General features: G+C 38.1%; 2 protein-coding genes across 2 annotated transcripts; both read right to left on the minus strand.

The window, feature by feature from the left end:
• Window positions 1–6518: 6518 nt before the first annotated feature.
• LOC145956277 (uncharacterized) lies at window positions 6519–13220 on the minus strand. The gene is made up of 8 exons (XM_083071849.1): window positions 12611–13220; window positions 11660–12433; window positions 11156–11302; window positions 10201–10834; window positions 9838–10068; window positions 9468–9645; window positions 6753–6999; window positions 6519–6685 (listed from the first exon to the last, which is right to left on the minus strand). Exons 1-8 carry the CDS (start codon window positions 13218–13220, stop codon window positions 6519–6521), a joined length of 2988 nt encoding a protein of 995 aa, XP_082927975.1.
• A 213-nt stretch (window positions 13221–13433) lies between these two features.
• Window positions 13434–14564, minus strand: LOC145956278 (uncharacterized). Its single transcript, XM_083071850.1, has one exon. It carries the CDS (start codon window positions 14562–14564, stop codon window positions 13434–13436), a length of 1131 nt encoding a protein of 376 aa, XP_082927976.1.
• Window positions 14565–15019: the final 455 nt, after the last annotated feature.

Raw genomic sequence — 15019 nt, forward strand, 5'->3', positions numbered from 1 at the left:
GCAAATGCAAGTAAAAGCCTAACAGCTTCTAATCTAGCAACTGGAGCATATGTTTCACCAAAGTCTATACCTTCCTGTTGATTGTATCCTTTGGCTACTAATCTAGCTTTATTTTTAACTATAACACCTTCTTCATTTAGTTTGTTTCTGAAAACCCATTTTGTACCAATGATATTCATATTCTTATTGAAAGGAACTAAAATCCAAACATCATTTCTTTTGAATTGATTCAGTTCATCATGCATGGCCATTATCCAGAATTCATCTTTTAATGCATGTTCCACACATAATGGTTCAATTTGAGAAACAAATGCCATATCATCACTTAGAAGATTAAAAGAGTGTCTAGTAGAAACTCCCTTATTTATATCTCCAAGAATGTTATCCAGAGATAGATCTTTGGGTTTCCTCCATTCTTTGGGTAGTGATGTGTCTTCAGATGGTGTTTTCTGCTGTAGTTCCAGTTTTTCTTCTTCTTGTGTAATACTGTCACCTATCTCATCTTCATCATTAAGAGATTTTCCTTTTTCAAGGATGTTAGTTTCATCAAAAGTAACATGTATAGATTCTTCAACAGATAAGGTACTTTTGTTAAAGACTCTATATGCTTTGCTAATTGCAGAATATCCAATAAAAACTCCTTCATCAGCCTTAGCATCAAATTTTCCAAGAGTGTCTTTTCCATTATTCAGAATAAAACACTTACAGCCAAACACTTTAAAATGTGAAATGTCAGGCTTTCTTCCTTTGTAAAGCTCATATGGTGTTTTCTTTAAAATAGGTCTAATCAAGATTCTATTTAGAACATAGCATGCAGTGCTTACTGCATCAGCCCAAAAGTATTTTGGTAAACCATTTTCATTTAACATGGCTCTTGCTAGCTCTATTAGAGATCTATTTTTCCTCTCTACAACTCCATTTTGTTGAGGAGTTCTAGGGACAGAAAAATTGTGATTAATACCATTTTCTTCACAAAAAGTTTGAAAAGATTCATTTTGAAATTCACCACCATGATCACTTCGCAAAGATTTAATTTTCAAGTCCTTTTCATTCTGAATTCTTTTTGAAATGATTCTAAAGGCTTTAAAAGCATTGTCTTTATGGGATATAAATGCAACCCATGTGAATCTGGAGTAGTCATCAATGAGAACTAAAGCATAAGTGTTTCCACCTAGACTTTTGGTTCTTGATGGTCCAAAGAGATCCATGTGCAAAAGTTCCAGCGGTCTAGAGGTTGACATAACTTTCTTTGATTTAAAAGAAGCTCTAGTCTGCTTTCCCTTTTGACATGCATCACAAAGTCCTTGTTTAGAGAACTTGATCTTTGGAAGACCACTAACAAGATCTTTAGATGCAAGTCTATTTAACTGATCTGCATTTATATGTGCAATGCGTCTATGCCATAACCATGTTACATTATCATGTGATGTGAGACAAGAATTGGATGATGAATGCTCTAAGTCTAAGATGTATATGTTATTGACTCTTTTTCCTATAAGCAGGACTTCATTTGATTCCTTATCACAAACCATACAGCATTGATTATTAAAAGAGATGTTGTAATTTTTGTCACAAAGCTGGCTAATACTAAGCAGGTTATATTTGAGACCTTCTACATACAGGACATTTTCAATGAGAGTATTGGAATTGTTACCAACACTGCCTGAGCCTAGTATTCTGCCTTTGTTGTTATCTCCATATGTTACATATCCTCCTTCTTTTTCCTGTAATGAGATAAATTTGCTTTTATCTCCTGTCATGTGTCTTGAGCAGCCGCTGTCTAAGTACCACATTGATTGCTTTGCTCTCAAGCACACCTGCAGCACAAGTTATTCAATTTGATTTTGGTACCAATGGATCTTGGGTCCTGGAGAATCAGTGAGTACATAATCTAATTTCTTAATCCATTTATATTTTCCACTAGGAATGCTAAATTTCCTTATCATGCATCTGTAGTAGTTATGACCAGATTTCATACAATAGTTACATGAGTGGGAATTAATGGATTTCATAACATTAACATTCTGTTTTTCTTTATCCTTTGCTTTTAATGCAGCATACAATGTTTCACAGTTCTCACATGGTGACTTTAGTTTAGAGATATCTGAAAGTAGTTTCCTGTTATCATTCTCTAAATCAGAAATTTTATCTCTCATGTGTGTCATTTTCTTTTTGTAAACATTATTTGATTTTTCTAATTTCTTTGCTTTAGCATACAGTTCAGCAAATGCATTTTGCAATTCATCATACGAGTCAATAGTTGAGTCAGAATCATATACCTCATAATCTGAATTATGTTTGGTCATGAGACAGAGATTTGCTTCCTGATCCTCATCACTATCACTTGAAGTTGTTGAGGCATTATCTTCCCATGCTATGTATGCTTTCTTTTTCTTTGATCTGAACTTTTGTTTCGTCTCCTCATTCTTTTTCAGGCTTGGACAGTCAGCTCTCATGTGTCCAGCTTTTCCACATTCAAAACATTTGAACTTTGGAGATGAGTTTTCATTCTTCTTGAAGGATTTCTTCTGACTGGAGAATCTATTATTGTTGTTCTTCCTTCTCATGAATTTTCTGAAATTCTTCACCATTAGATTTAATTCTTCTTGTTCAGAACTTTCATTGCTGCTATCCTCTTCATCACTTGAGGATTCTTTTACCTTTAAGGCCAGACCTTTTGCCTTTTTATCTTTTTGTTCTTCATCAGCAATCCTTGACAGATCCATCTCATATTCTCTTAGCTTTCCAAATAACTCAGCACTTGTCATCTGAGCTAAGTTCTTTGACTCTGTAATTGCTGTGACAGTTGGTTGCCATCTTCTGTTTAGTGACTTCAGGATTTTGACATTTACTTCTTCTTCCACGAAGTCTTTCCCTAATCCTTTTAGGTGATTTATTATGTGAATGAACCTCTTTTGCATATCCATGACAGTTTCACCTTGATTCATTCTGAAGGTTTCATATTCCTGAATGAGTGTGTTCTTTCTAGCTCTTCTCACTTCTGGAGTTCCTTCATGTGTTACTTGGATTAAATCCCAAGCTTCCTTTGCTGTAGAACAAGCTGAAATTCTAAAAAATTCATCAGAATTTAGTGCAGAATGTATGATATTTAAAGCTTTTGCATCATTCTCTGCTCTTCTAATTTCACTTTGATCCCAGCTATCATATGGTTTCTCAATTTCTTTTCCTCCCTCTATCTTAGTGGGTATTTTGTAATCTGTGATTACAGCCTGCCAAATATTTCTATGAACAGATTCCATGAAAATTTTCATTCTAACTTTCCAAAAGGGATAGTTATCTCCACAAAACAATGGGGGTCTGTTTATAGAAGCACCTTCAGCAAACGGTAATTGATTACCAGCCATCTAACCTTTCTAAAGATCTAGTCTTGAATGTTTTACAAGACACAGCTCTGATACCAATTGTTGGTCCCTACGGTTAGAATCTAGAAGGGGGGGTTGAATAGATTCTATGTTATTTTTCCTTTCCTTCTTTGCTTTCTAAATCTTTACCAAACAAATCTTGATTTAAAACAAACCTTTAAACATAAAAGGTAATTCAGAGTTATAAATGCACAGCTTATCCAACAAGATTTGAATAACAAGATATGTAAAGATTGAATTTATCAATTACCAAGAATCTTTAAAGTTCAGTTTCTGCAGATAATGTTTTTCTTCATACAACATTAATCATGAAACTTATACAGAATGTAAAGAGTGTAAGAGTTAAGAAAATCATGCACCAAGATATATACTGGTTCAGCCATCCAAAGGCCTACATCCAGTTTCAGATTTAGATACACCTCTAAATCCAGTCAAATCCACTATTGATATTCTTTACATGCACCCTGCACAAGCAATATCCAATCAATGAATTTAACAAGCAAATCTTGACACCTACAAGATTAACAAACCATTTCTTGACTCCACAAGAAACATATAACCCAAGAATATTGATCCCACAATATCCTACTTGAGAAAAACCTATCTCAAGATTTCTCTTTACACAACTCTTCCAGAGATTCTCTAATCTCAAGAGTTAAAACCATTCAAACAATAACAAAAGATCAGAAACGAGTACACCTGTTCGTGTAGATATGATCTTCAACAATGTAAACCAGTTTAGAATGAATTTTCTATATGAACTTCATCTTCTTGAATTGATCTTGCACACTTCTTTTTCCAAAAGTTGATTTTCAGCAGATATGTTCTTTCTTTCTTTTTCAGAAAATCTTTTTCTCTTTTGCAGTAATGTGTATTCAAAAAAAAGTCTCTCTTGTTCGTGTAAGTATTTTCTCTTCTTTCCGTGTGTGAAAATTCTCTTTTAAAAGCTTCAGTTTTAATCTTATTTAAAGATAATTTTCATGTGCAAGGAAACAGTTATTTCAGTTATATTCATAACAGAGATAATCTATTACCTGTGATGGTAATCTATTACCACGAGTTAGAATAACTGAACTAATTGTTTCAGCTCCTGTTTTAATCTATTACCTAACATGGTAATCGATTAACACGATGCCAAAATAACACAAAACTCACATTTGGAACAGAGGTAATCGATTACTTTAAAGAGGTAATCGATTAACACGATCCTTTTTCCTCTTGAAATCATCAGAATCAGTTTGGTAATCTATTACCACACATGGTAATCGATTATTCCAGTATCAATCAGTTTTTCAACATGAGTCAGGTAATCTATTACCAGTTCAGGTAATCTATTCCTTAACTCAGAAAATTTCTGATGTTTTCAAGTTTTCATTTAAAGTCTCAAACACTCAGTAAATTAATACTTCATGTTCTCAACAATGAATGAAATAAGAAAAATGAGTATTATGATATTTTCACCTTCATGTTAATTACTAATTTTTAACACATAACAAACAAACACATACAAGCCTAATCTTTTAAACAAACAATACATTATCCTTTTGACATAGGCTTAAAATAAAAAGCAACATGAGCAAAACATCAAAACTAAAACTTCTAGGGAACATCTTCCAGATGTAGATTCTTCAATCTTCAACACATTTGCCGTTGGATTAGGTTGATTTTTGGACAGTTCATTTATAGGACATTATACGTTTTCAATGGTCGGATCATCAAAATAATATCTATAGTTGGAGAAAAATGTTTTGTAGTAAGAGCTATACTTTTGAGGGTTAATTTTCATCTTCTTGCTTCTCATTGAGGAAGGAGAACCGAAGATGATCTTAGAGATTCACATATGTTGTTTGTGATGGAGAAACTCATGTAGAAGTGATTGAAAGTGCTTCTCCCAGCTTCCTCCAAAGTCCACACGCCTTCCTTGAGGTTCCAATGGATGAAATTGAATTTGGAAATGGTGTAAATGCAGCTAAATCCATGGCTGGTAATGTCTTCCTAAAGAAGGAAGAAGAAACACCAAAACACAAAGGAAGGATTCCTTTGTGAAAGTGCTTAAGGAGGGATAATTTCCCTAAGGCTATAAGGACTCTTTGAGAGAATTTTCTTAAGTGAAAATCATATATCATCAAAAAGTGATCAGCTACATAGGTTTAGGGTATTTATAGGAGTGGAGAAGCTTGTGGGAGATGCTAGGTTAACTAGGGTTTAAAGTAGACCTTGGTATGGTCACTTTAAACCCCAGCCGCCTGAAATTTGAATTTGAAATTCAAATTTTGGGTGCCTTGGCCGGTCACACACAAGCTGCACACACACACATGGATTTCATGTCCAATTGAATGTAATTTAAGGTGCATTTCACTTGGGTTTGAAGCATGTGAACGGCTCCTAGGTGTGGCCTTCCATGCATGCTTCAAATTCAAATGAAATGCATCCTAATTTACATTATAATGTACATTTAATCCATTCTACCCTAAATGGTCTTAAATTATATGACCTAAAATACAAGGTCAAAAATAAACTAGTCCAAAATTCTTAAAATTAAAAGACAAAGAAAATGAGACCAATATCAATATTGGCCATGAAAAGCCCAAAGCCCATGAAGCCCACTAATTGGCCTAAATCGGCTACTAGGCCAAAAATCGTAATCTACGTGCCCAAAATACAAGGCTAAAAAATATAATTCCTATAATATGGACTACTATGTATATACAATCATATGAGAGGTATTGGACTTTTAGTTAGAGACCCATAGCCCAAGATGAGCTAAGACCCACTGATCGAGGCCGTACCCGGTCAAATAAAAAACAATTAATGTAGTACTAGGAAGTGACTCCTAGGTCGTCTCCCAAGGACCAATTGTCTCAGTCAAAGGTTCAAACACACAGTGGGGGGGGGGGGGGTTGGTTCAGATTATCGAGTTAAATAAAACGAGCAGAAGTATGGATTACTTGCAGTAATTAAAATAGGTCAGACCCCTGAACATAATGCACCTCTGATTTCCTTGGTTCACAACAAATAATCTGTCCAAACATAATCCTGTTCAGTCCATGATTAATCAACTAAGCGAAAACTAACATGAGACTTCACTACACGAATTAAGCAAACGTGAACCTTGCAAGACCTCCTTCCCCAGGATTAAGCAACCTGAGATACTGAACGTGAACAACCCAGAGTCATTAAGCATGGCTCAGATGTTGAACGCCTCAGAACAGAGATCCCACAAGGGAGGATCAAGCGGAGCAGAAATGCAACGCACAGAGAACCTCTTTCAGAGGATTGCATTCTGTCCAAGGGCCCAAACCCTGGGATTTAGCCCTCCATTAAAATAGCAACAGAAACGAAAATACAAGAAAACATGAAAGTGGCAACAGCAATGCAAGCAAAACGTAACAGAGAAGAGGAAGAAGAAAACGAAAATGGAAGCAGGAACAAAATACAAAACGTGAATAATAATAGCAAAACGTGAATGTTCAGATACAAGAGGAAGATCAACCAGAAAACAACCAGAAACCGTGAAGAACAAAGAGCCACCAGCATAAAACGAAAAAAAACAAAGTTCCAAGAGAGACAACAACGTGGTCACATCAAGTCTGCATGTGGGTAGCTGCTCCTCTCCCTAGAAAAACCCTAATAGAGTGTAAAAATGGGCCCCCACTGGTCTGACCCGAAAATACAATAAAAATAAACGAAAAAGAAAATAAAATGCTGATATGGCATAAGTGGTGCAATGGTGACATGGCATGTGATGTGGCAGATCTTCTTGAAGTCCAAAAATTTATTCCAAGCCCAAATAATTATTAAATTGCCCTGAAAATAAAAATTGGGATAATAAGATCCAGAAAATTCAATTTAGTTAAAATATGAATTACCGGTCCAATTAAAGCCCAAATAGAAAACAGTGCAGAATATAAACAATTAAGCACAAATCAGAGATTAAGATAAGCACAGAAAGGTAAGAAAATAAGGGAAAATAATGACTCATCAAATTCCCCCACACTTAGCCTTTTGCACTCCTGGGCAAAATCAAAAAGCAGAGCAAGGAACAATTTAAAAGATACCAAAGATAGCAAAGAGAGCCACATGGAGAAAAACGAAAACAAAAACAACAACACACAAACAGACAGAGTTACATAATCCTCATTGAATCCTGAGAAAAGAGAGGAATAGGCAACATGCAACACACAAAGAGTCAAAGAAACCAGATACTTATGGAAATCATCCAAGCATTTCAAAACATGGCAAGACAATCAATCAACTTAAGAGGTGAATCAAAAATAACAGAACCTCACAAGATGCACTGTATCACTGTATCTCTCAAGTGTCTAGGCAACTGTATACTCTCAAAGCACTCATGAAAAACAAGCAACAGATAGACTTGGCAAGCCTCTAAAATCAACACTCAACACACATGCACATGAGGATCAAAAGGTCTTTTTAGGGTTGTAATGAGGCCAAGGACAGGGTAGAAGATAATATATGGGATAAGTAACTACAAACCAGAGGAAGCAGAGGAGCAATGGGGGATAAGTCAAGAATAAACATAATAAGCAAACCCAAAACCTCTAATGACCTCTAAAATAACCAATAACCAATCCTCTTCCCCTTTGCCTCATACAATTTCTCTTTTTTTTCATTTTTTTTTTCGTTTTTTTTTTTTTTTTTTTGTTTTTTTTTGTTTTTTTTTTGTTTTTTTTTTTTAATAGCATGAACAGTACACACGAAATTTTGAGATAATCTAATATAAGATGTGCAGAGAAATAAATATACAGCATGAAGAACTAACTAGCCAATATATATCATCCAATGAAACATACACACACACCCCCACACTTATTCAAGAACTTATTCCCAAAACAATTCCAAAGCTCCAAAACTCCCTAAGGTTAAGGTAATCATGGTTTTTCACTTAAGGCTTGTAATGAGGTTCAAACAAAGAAGGGGAAATAGGCTCAGCAGGGGTTATCAGAGGAGTTAATTCAAGGTAGGCTTATTTGGCTAGAGGCTTATCAGAATAAAAATGCCTTAATCCTTTCCAAACATGCATGTGGACCAAGAAATATCAAACAGAGTCAAGCCAAGGATATTGTGCAAGCAATCAAGAGGCAAAACACACAAGAAAGAGCAGAGAAAGGGTCAAACCTCACATAGGGTAAATCTGTCACATTCAATTCAACCTCTCAAACCTCATAATCAAATTGCCAAGCAGAGAAAGACAGGGATTTCAATCCATAGAATATCAAGTAACTCATATCCAAGAGTGAAGCAAGTGCCCACAAACTATCAAAACCCAGAAATCAAAGAGAAACATGCAAAACTGTACATGACACCTAAACATAGAACCTAAACCAAAATTGACAAATAAACCCTAAAAGAATCTAAACAAGACACCCCCCCACACTTAAATCACACATTGTCCCAATGTGGCTCACATCATAAGATCAAAGCAATTAAAATAATCAACAGAATGGGACATGTGCAAAGAGGGGGAAAAGAGAACTCCCTAAGTCATGAAGATGGTGGAAAGGAAGTGGGGTCGAGCAGAGACATCTCCTCTACAACTGCATTCAACAGGGAAGGATTGCTGAGGAAAGGTTTCAGACGGTGCCCGTTAACTTTGAAGCTCTTGTCTGTGGATTCACTTTTGATCTCAACTGTACCATAAGGAAAAACATTAGTAACAACAAAAGGTCCAATCCACTTAGAACGCAACTTACCACCCATGAGACCAAGCCTTGAATTATACAGTAAAACTTTCTGCCCAACCGTGAAGTCCTTTCTAGCTATCAAACTATCATGGAACTTCTTGGTTTTCTCCTTGTAGAACTTAGAGTTCTCATAGGCTTCCAGGCGGATCTCATCCAGCTCACTCAGTTGCAACTTTCTTTCCTCACCAGCCTGATCAATGGAGAAGTTGCAGGTCTTCACAGCCCAGTAGGCCCGATGCTCAATCTCAACAGGTAAATGACATGCCTTGCCAAAGACAACCCGATAAGGAGACATCCCTATAGGTGCTTTGTAGGCAGTCCTATGTGCCCAAAGAGCATCATCCAACCTGTTACTCCAATCTTTTCTGTTGGGCTGTACAATCTTCTCTAAGATTCTCTTGATCTCCCTATTTGAAATCTCAGCTTGCCCATTAGTTTGGGGGTGGTAAGGTGTGGAAATTCTGTGCACTACCCCATACTTCTTGAGCAAAGCCTGCATAGATCTGTTGCAAAAATGGGTTCTTTGATCACTAACAATGGCTCTGGGTACTCCAAACCTGCAAAATAGGTGAGATCTAACAAAATCCACTACAACCCGAGCATCATTAGTTCTGGTGGGTTTGGCTTCCACCCATTTTGAAACATAATCAACAGCTAAAAGAATGTAGGAAAATCCAAAAGAAACAGGAAAGGGACCCATGAAATCAATACCCCAAACATCAAACACCTCACAGAATAGCATGGGCTACTGAGGCATCTGCTGTCTCCATGTAAGGGATCCTCCTGCTCGCTGACACTGCTCACAAGTGCTACAAATCTTCCACGCATCTCTGAAGATCGTGGGCCAGTAGAAACCACAGTCAAGCACCTTGCGAGCTGTCCGCTGAATGCCTAGATGGCCACCTGGTGGGGAAGAATGACAAAACTGCAGGACCGAATCAATCTCATTATCTGGTATGCATCTCCTAATCACCTGGTCACTGCAAAACTTCCACAAATAGGGGTCATCCCAAGTATAATGCTTAGCATCACTCTTAATTTTATCAATTTGAGCTCGTGATGCTAAGGGAGGAAAAACAGAAGCAACTAAAAAATTAACAATGTTTGCAAACCAAGGGGTAGAAGAAGCAGAAACAGAAGAAATAATAAACAAATTTTCATATGGAAAATTATCCTGGATGGGCAAGATGTCAGCACTATCCTCAGGTCTTTTAATTCTGCTAAGATGGTCTGCCACCAAATTTTGAGCTCCACTCCTGTCCCGGATATCCAAGTCAAACTCCTGGAGCCAAAGCATCCACCTGATCAATCTAGGCTTTGACTCAGCCTTTTTCAGCAGGTACTTCAGAGCTGCATGGTCAGTATAGATAATAACACGAGAACCAAGCAAATAAGATCTAAATTTATCAAGAGCAAAAACAATGGCAAGAAGCTCTTTCTCTGTGGTAGTGTAGTTTGCTTGGGCAGCATCCAAAGTCCTGGAAGCATAATATATCACTCGAGGCAACCTGTCAACTCTCTGTGCTAGGACAGCTCCCAATGCATAATTGGATGCATCACACATCAGCTCAAATGGGACTGTCCAATCAGGTGCCTGAATGATTGGAGTGGTGGTCAGTGCTTCCTTGAGGCAGTCAAATGCCTGTTTACACCTGTCATCAAAAACAAAATCAACCTCCTTCTGCAGTAGATTGGATAGTGGAAGGGCCTTCTTGCTGAAGTCTTTAATGAAGCGCCTGTAGAAACCTGCATGGCCGAGAAAAGATCGCACCTCTCGCACGCAAGAGGGGTAAGGCAATTGTGAAATAACAGATATCTTTGCAGGATCTACCTCAATGCCCCTACTAGAGATGATATGCCCTAAAACTATACCCTGCTCAACCATGAAATGACATTTCTCAAAATTAAGAACAAGGTTAGTCTCAATGCATCTATTCAAAACTTTATCCAGACTATCCAAACATGTATCAAAAGAGGATCCATACACAGTGAAATCATCCATAAACACCTCTATGCAATTTTCAAGAAAATCAGAAAAGATACTAAGCATGCACCGCTGGAAGGTACCAGGGGCATTGCATAGGCCAAAGGGCATCCTCCTATAGGCAAAAGTGCCAAAGGGGCAGGTGAATGTGGTTTTCTCTTGATCCTCAAGAGCAATGTGGATTTGAAAGTAACCAGAAAAACCATCAAGAAAACAGTAGTGAGATTTACCTGCCAGACGCTCAAGCATCTGATCAATGAAGGGCAGAGGAAAGTGATCCTTCCTAGTTGCTTGATTCAGCCTCCGGTAGTCGATGCAGACCCTCCAACTGTTTTGCACTCTAGTGGGAATGAGCTCATCCCTCTCATTTTTCACAACAGTGAGACCTGTCTTCTTGGGGACAACCTGGACCGGACTCACCCACTGACTATCTGATATAGGATAAATGATCCCAGCTTGAAGAAGCTTGGTCACCTCCTTCTTCACTACATCCAAAATGACAGGGTTGAGTCGCCTCTGGGGTTGTCTGACTGGTTTAGCTCCATCCTCTAAGAGTATCCTATGCATGCAAGTGGATGGGCTGATACCAGGGATGTCCGCCAGGGTCCAACCGATGGCTTTCTTATGCTTTTTCAGAACGTGCAACAGTTTCTCCTCTTGAACAGCATCAAGGGAGGTGGAAATGATAACTGGAAACTTCTCATCATCCTCCAAGTAGGCATACTTGAGGTTTTCTGGTAGAGGCTTTAATTCTGGAATGGGTGCTGGCTGAACAGTGGAAGGAACTAAGGGTTCCACAGCATGTACCTCAACCTGCAAGTCAGACTCACGTGTACTTCCTGAAACATGGTTAGTGCATTCTGACTCTAAAGAAATAATATCCAGAGGTACAGCACCCAAAACATCATATGCACAATCAGTTACAAAATCACAATTATTCTTGGGACAGGAATCAAAATCTGATACAGAAATAGATTCAAAATCAAAAACAGAATCAGAATCAGTGCATGCAAGAGAAGTATATAGATCAGACAGAAAACAATGTTTCTTATCATGCAGAGAATGAAAATTAGAAGAATACTCATCAACAATATCATCAAGTATCTCAGCACGAAAAACAGAATGGTTTTCAGATGGATGTTTCATGGCATCAAGAATGTTAAAATGGACAATACTATCACCAAATTCCATGGATAATGTACCAGCATACACATCAATCTTAGTTCGGGCTGTTTTCAAAAATGGTCTGCCTAAAATGATTGGGGCAGATCCATGGGAGAATCCCTCCTCCATATCAAGCACATAAAAATCGGCAGGGAAAATCAGTTCACCAACCCGAACTAAAACATCCTCAATCAAACCTGTAGGGTGGGCAACACTTCTATTTGCCAACTGTATCACCACACCCGTAGGTTGCATAGGACCAAGAGGCAAAGATTTAAAAATGGACAGAGGCATGACATTTATAGAAGCACCCAGATCAAGCATGGCATTTTCAAATTTGTTATTCCCAATAATACAAGGTATGCAGAAAGTACCTGGGTCCTTACATTTTTCAGGAATGTGAGGAACAGATTTACCTATCAAAGCAGACACATTTCTGCCCATGCTGATTCTCTCATTTCCCTTCATCTTCCTTTTATGAGTGCACAGCTCCTTGAGGAATTTTGCATATCTCGGGATTTGCTTTATGGCATCAAGCAAAGGTATGTTCACCTCTACTTTCCTGAAGGTCTCCAAGATTTCCTTATCCACCTCTTCCATTTTTTTGCTTGGAATCACCTTAGGAGGAAATGGAAGAGGGATAGGAGGCTGCAAATCTGAACTGGTGCTGGAAGAAGGTCCACCTGCATGAAAATTTTTGACACCAACTGGTTGATCATTTTGCTCAGATGCAGATGTTGGAACTGGAACTGGTACAGGTGCAGATGGCGGTGGAGGTACTACAGTGGGCATGTCAATCTGTTTCCCGGACCTCAATGTGATGGCACTCACATTTCTTGGATTCTGCACAGTCTGTGAAGGCAACTTATCTGAATTTTGTGACTGTGCCTGATTAAGTTGAGTAGCCATCTGTCCCATCTGATTGGTCAAGCTCTGAATGGAAGCTCTGGTCTCTTGCTGGAATTGCATATTTTGAATTGTCATCTGCCTCACTAACTCCTCCAATGAAGGTTCGGAAGTAGAAGGTTGAGGAGCTGATGGTGCAGGAGCTTCATTCTGCTGCCTGTGATATTGCTGCTGTTGCTGCTGCTGAACTGGTGGAGGCACATAAGGTCTGCTTGGACCAGCAGAACTCTGAAATGGTGGTGAAGGTTGTTGCTGCTGCTGCGAAGACCATCTAAGATTAGGATGATTCCTCTATCCTGGATTATATCTGTTACTGGACAAATCACAATTTTGTTGTTGCTGCTGCATTGGTCTGTTATTGTAGATATTTGCAGCATAGGCTTGAGGAGCATTAACATCAGAAGACTGCTGCAATGATGGACACGAATCTGTATGATGATCATTTGATGTGCAAAGGCCGCAAACTCTTGCCACAGATGCTGACTTTTGATTCGCAGCAAGTTGACTCACCAGGCTGACCAAGGCATCAAGTTTACTCTCCAGCTTTTTATCTGTATCAGTGGCCACATCATGAACTCCTCTAACAACAATTGCATTGTCATTTCTGGTACTGAATTGTTGAGAGTTGGAGGCCATCTTTTCTATTAAGTTCCTGGCTTCAGCTGGGGTCATGTCACCAAGTGCTCCACCACTTGCTGCATCTATCATACTCCGCTCCATGTTATTCAGTCCCTCATAGAAATATTGCAGCAACAACTGCTCTGAAATCTGGTGGTGAGGACAGCTTGCACATAATTTCTTGAATCTTTCCCAGTACTCATACAAGGTTTCTCCACTGAGTTGTCTGATCCCTGATATATCCTTCCTAATTGCAGTGGTCCGTGAGGCAGGGAAGAATTTCTCCAGAAACATTCTTTTGAGATCATCCCAGCTAGTGATGGACCTGGGAGCCAAATAATACAGCCAGTCCTTAGCAACTCCCTCCAATGAATGTGGAAATGCCTTCAGGTAGATGTGATCCTCTTGAACATCAGGAGGCTTCATGGTAGAACATACAATATGAAACTCCTTTAGATGTTTGTGTGGATCCTCACCTGCATGACCATGAAACTTGGGCAACAAATGAATTAGTCCAGTTTTAAGCATGAAAGGAACATCTTCTTCAGGATATTGGATGCACAAACTCTCATAAGTGAAATCAGGTGCAGCCATCTCCCTAAGAGTCCTCTCACGAGGTCCATTATGTTCACCCATGTTTTGTTGTTGACTTGAATGAAGTTCAGATGCAACACTTATACTATCACTAACACTATCACTATCACTATCTAAAGATGGAATGATATGCTCTCTAATTAATCTATGGAATTTCCTATCAATCTCAGGATCAAATGGATACAAAAATCCAGGGTTGCTCCTAGTCATGCACTACATGCAACACATGCATCAGGACACGTGAACAGTAGGGGTAAACTGGGAATTTCCATGAAAGCTCAGAAAATATCAAAACTAATGCACCAACATCATCCTAAAATCATAAGACACTACCATAAAAAAGTTGAGAACAAAATTCCAAACCTAACTATTTTTTAAAAATTATAAAAGTTTGGAAAAATAGTGAAATAAAACTTCAAAAATACAAAAGAAATAGTAAATGACGTTTTTTTGAAGATCTGGCTGGGGCCACACGGCGTAGCGGTGTGGGTTGGATAGATCTTTTTTTTCTACACAAAATGAAAAAAAAGTTTGCCTAATTCCGATAACCAGAGCGAAAGTTATGGCCGTTTGAAGTTTTGCTGAAAAAGTTTTTTTTAAAAATTTGTATCTCCAAATTTTGACCAAACTATGTGCCCTAGCTATTTTTTACACAAAATATAGGT

Source organism: Cajanus cajan, chromosome 3, assembly GCF_000230855.2.
Source record: "Cajanus cajan strain Asha chromosome 3, NIPB_CcT2T_4, whole genome shotgun sequence".
NCBI classification, from domain to species: Eukaryota; Viridiplantae; Streptophyta; class Magnoliopsida; order Fabales; family Fabaceae; genus Cajanus; species Cajanus cajan.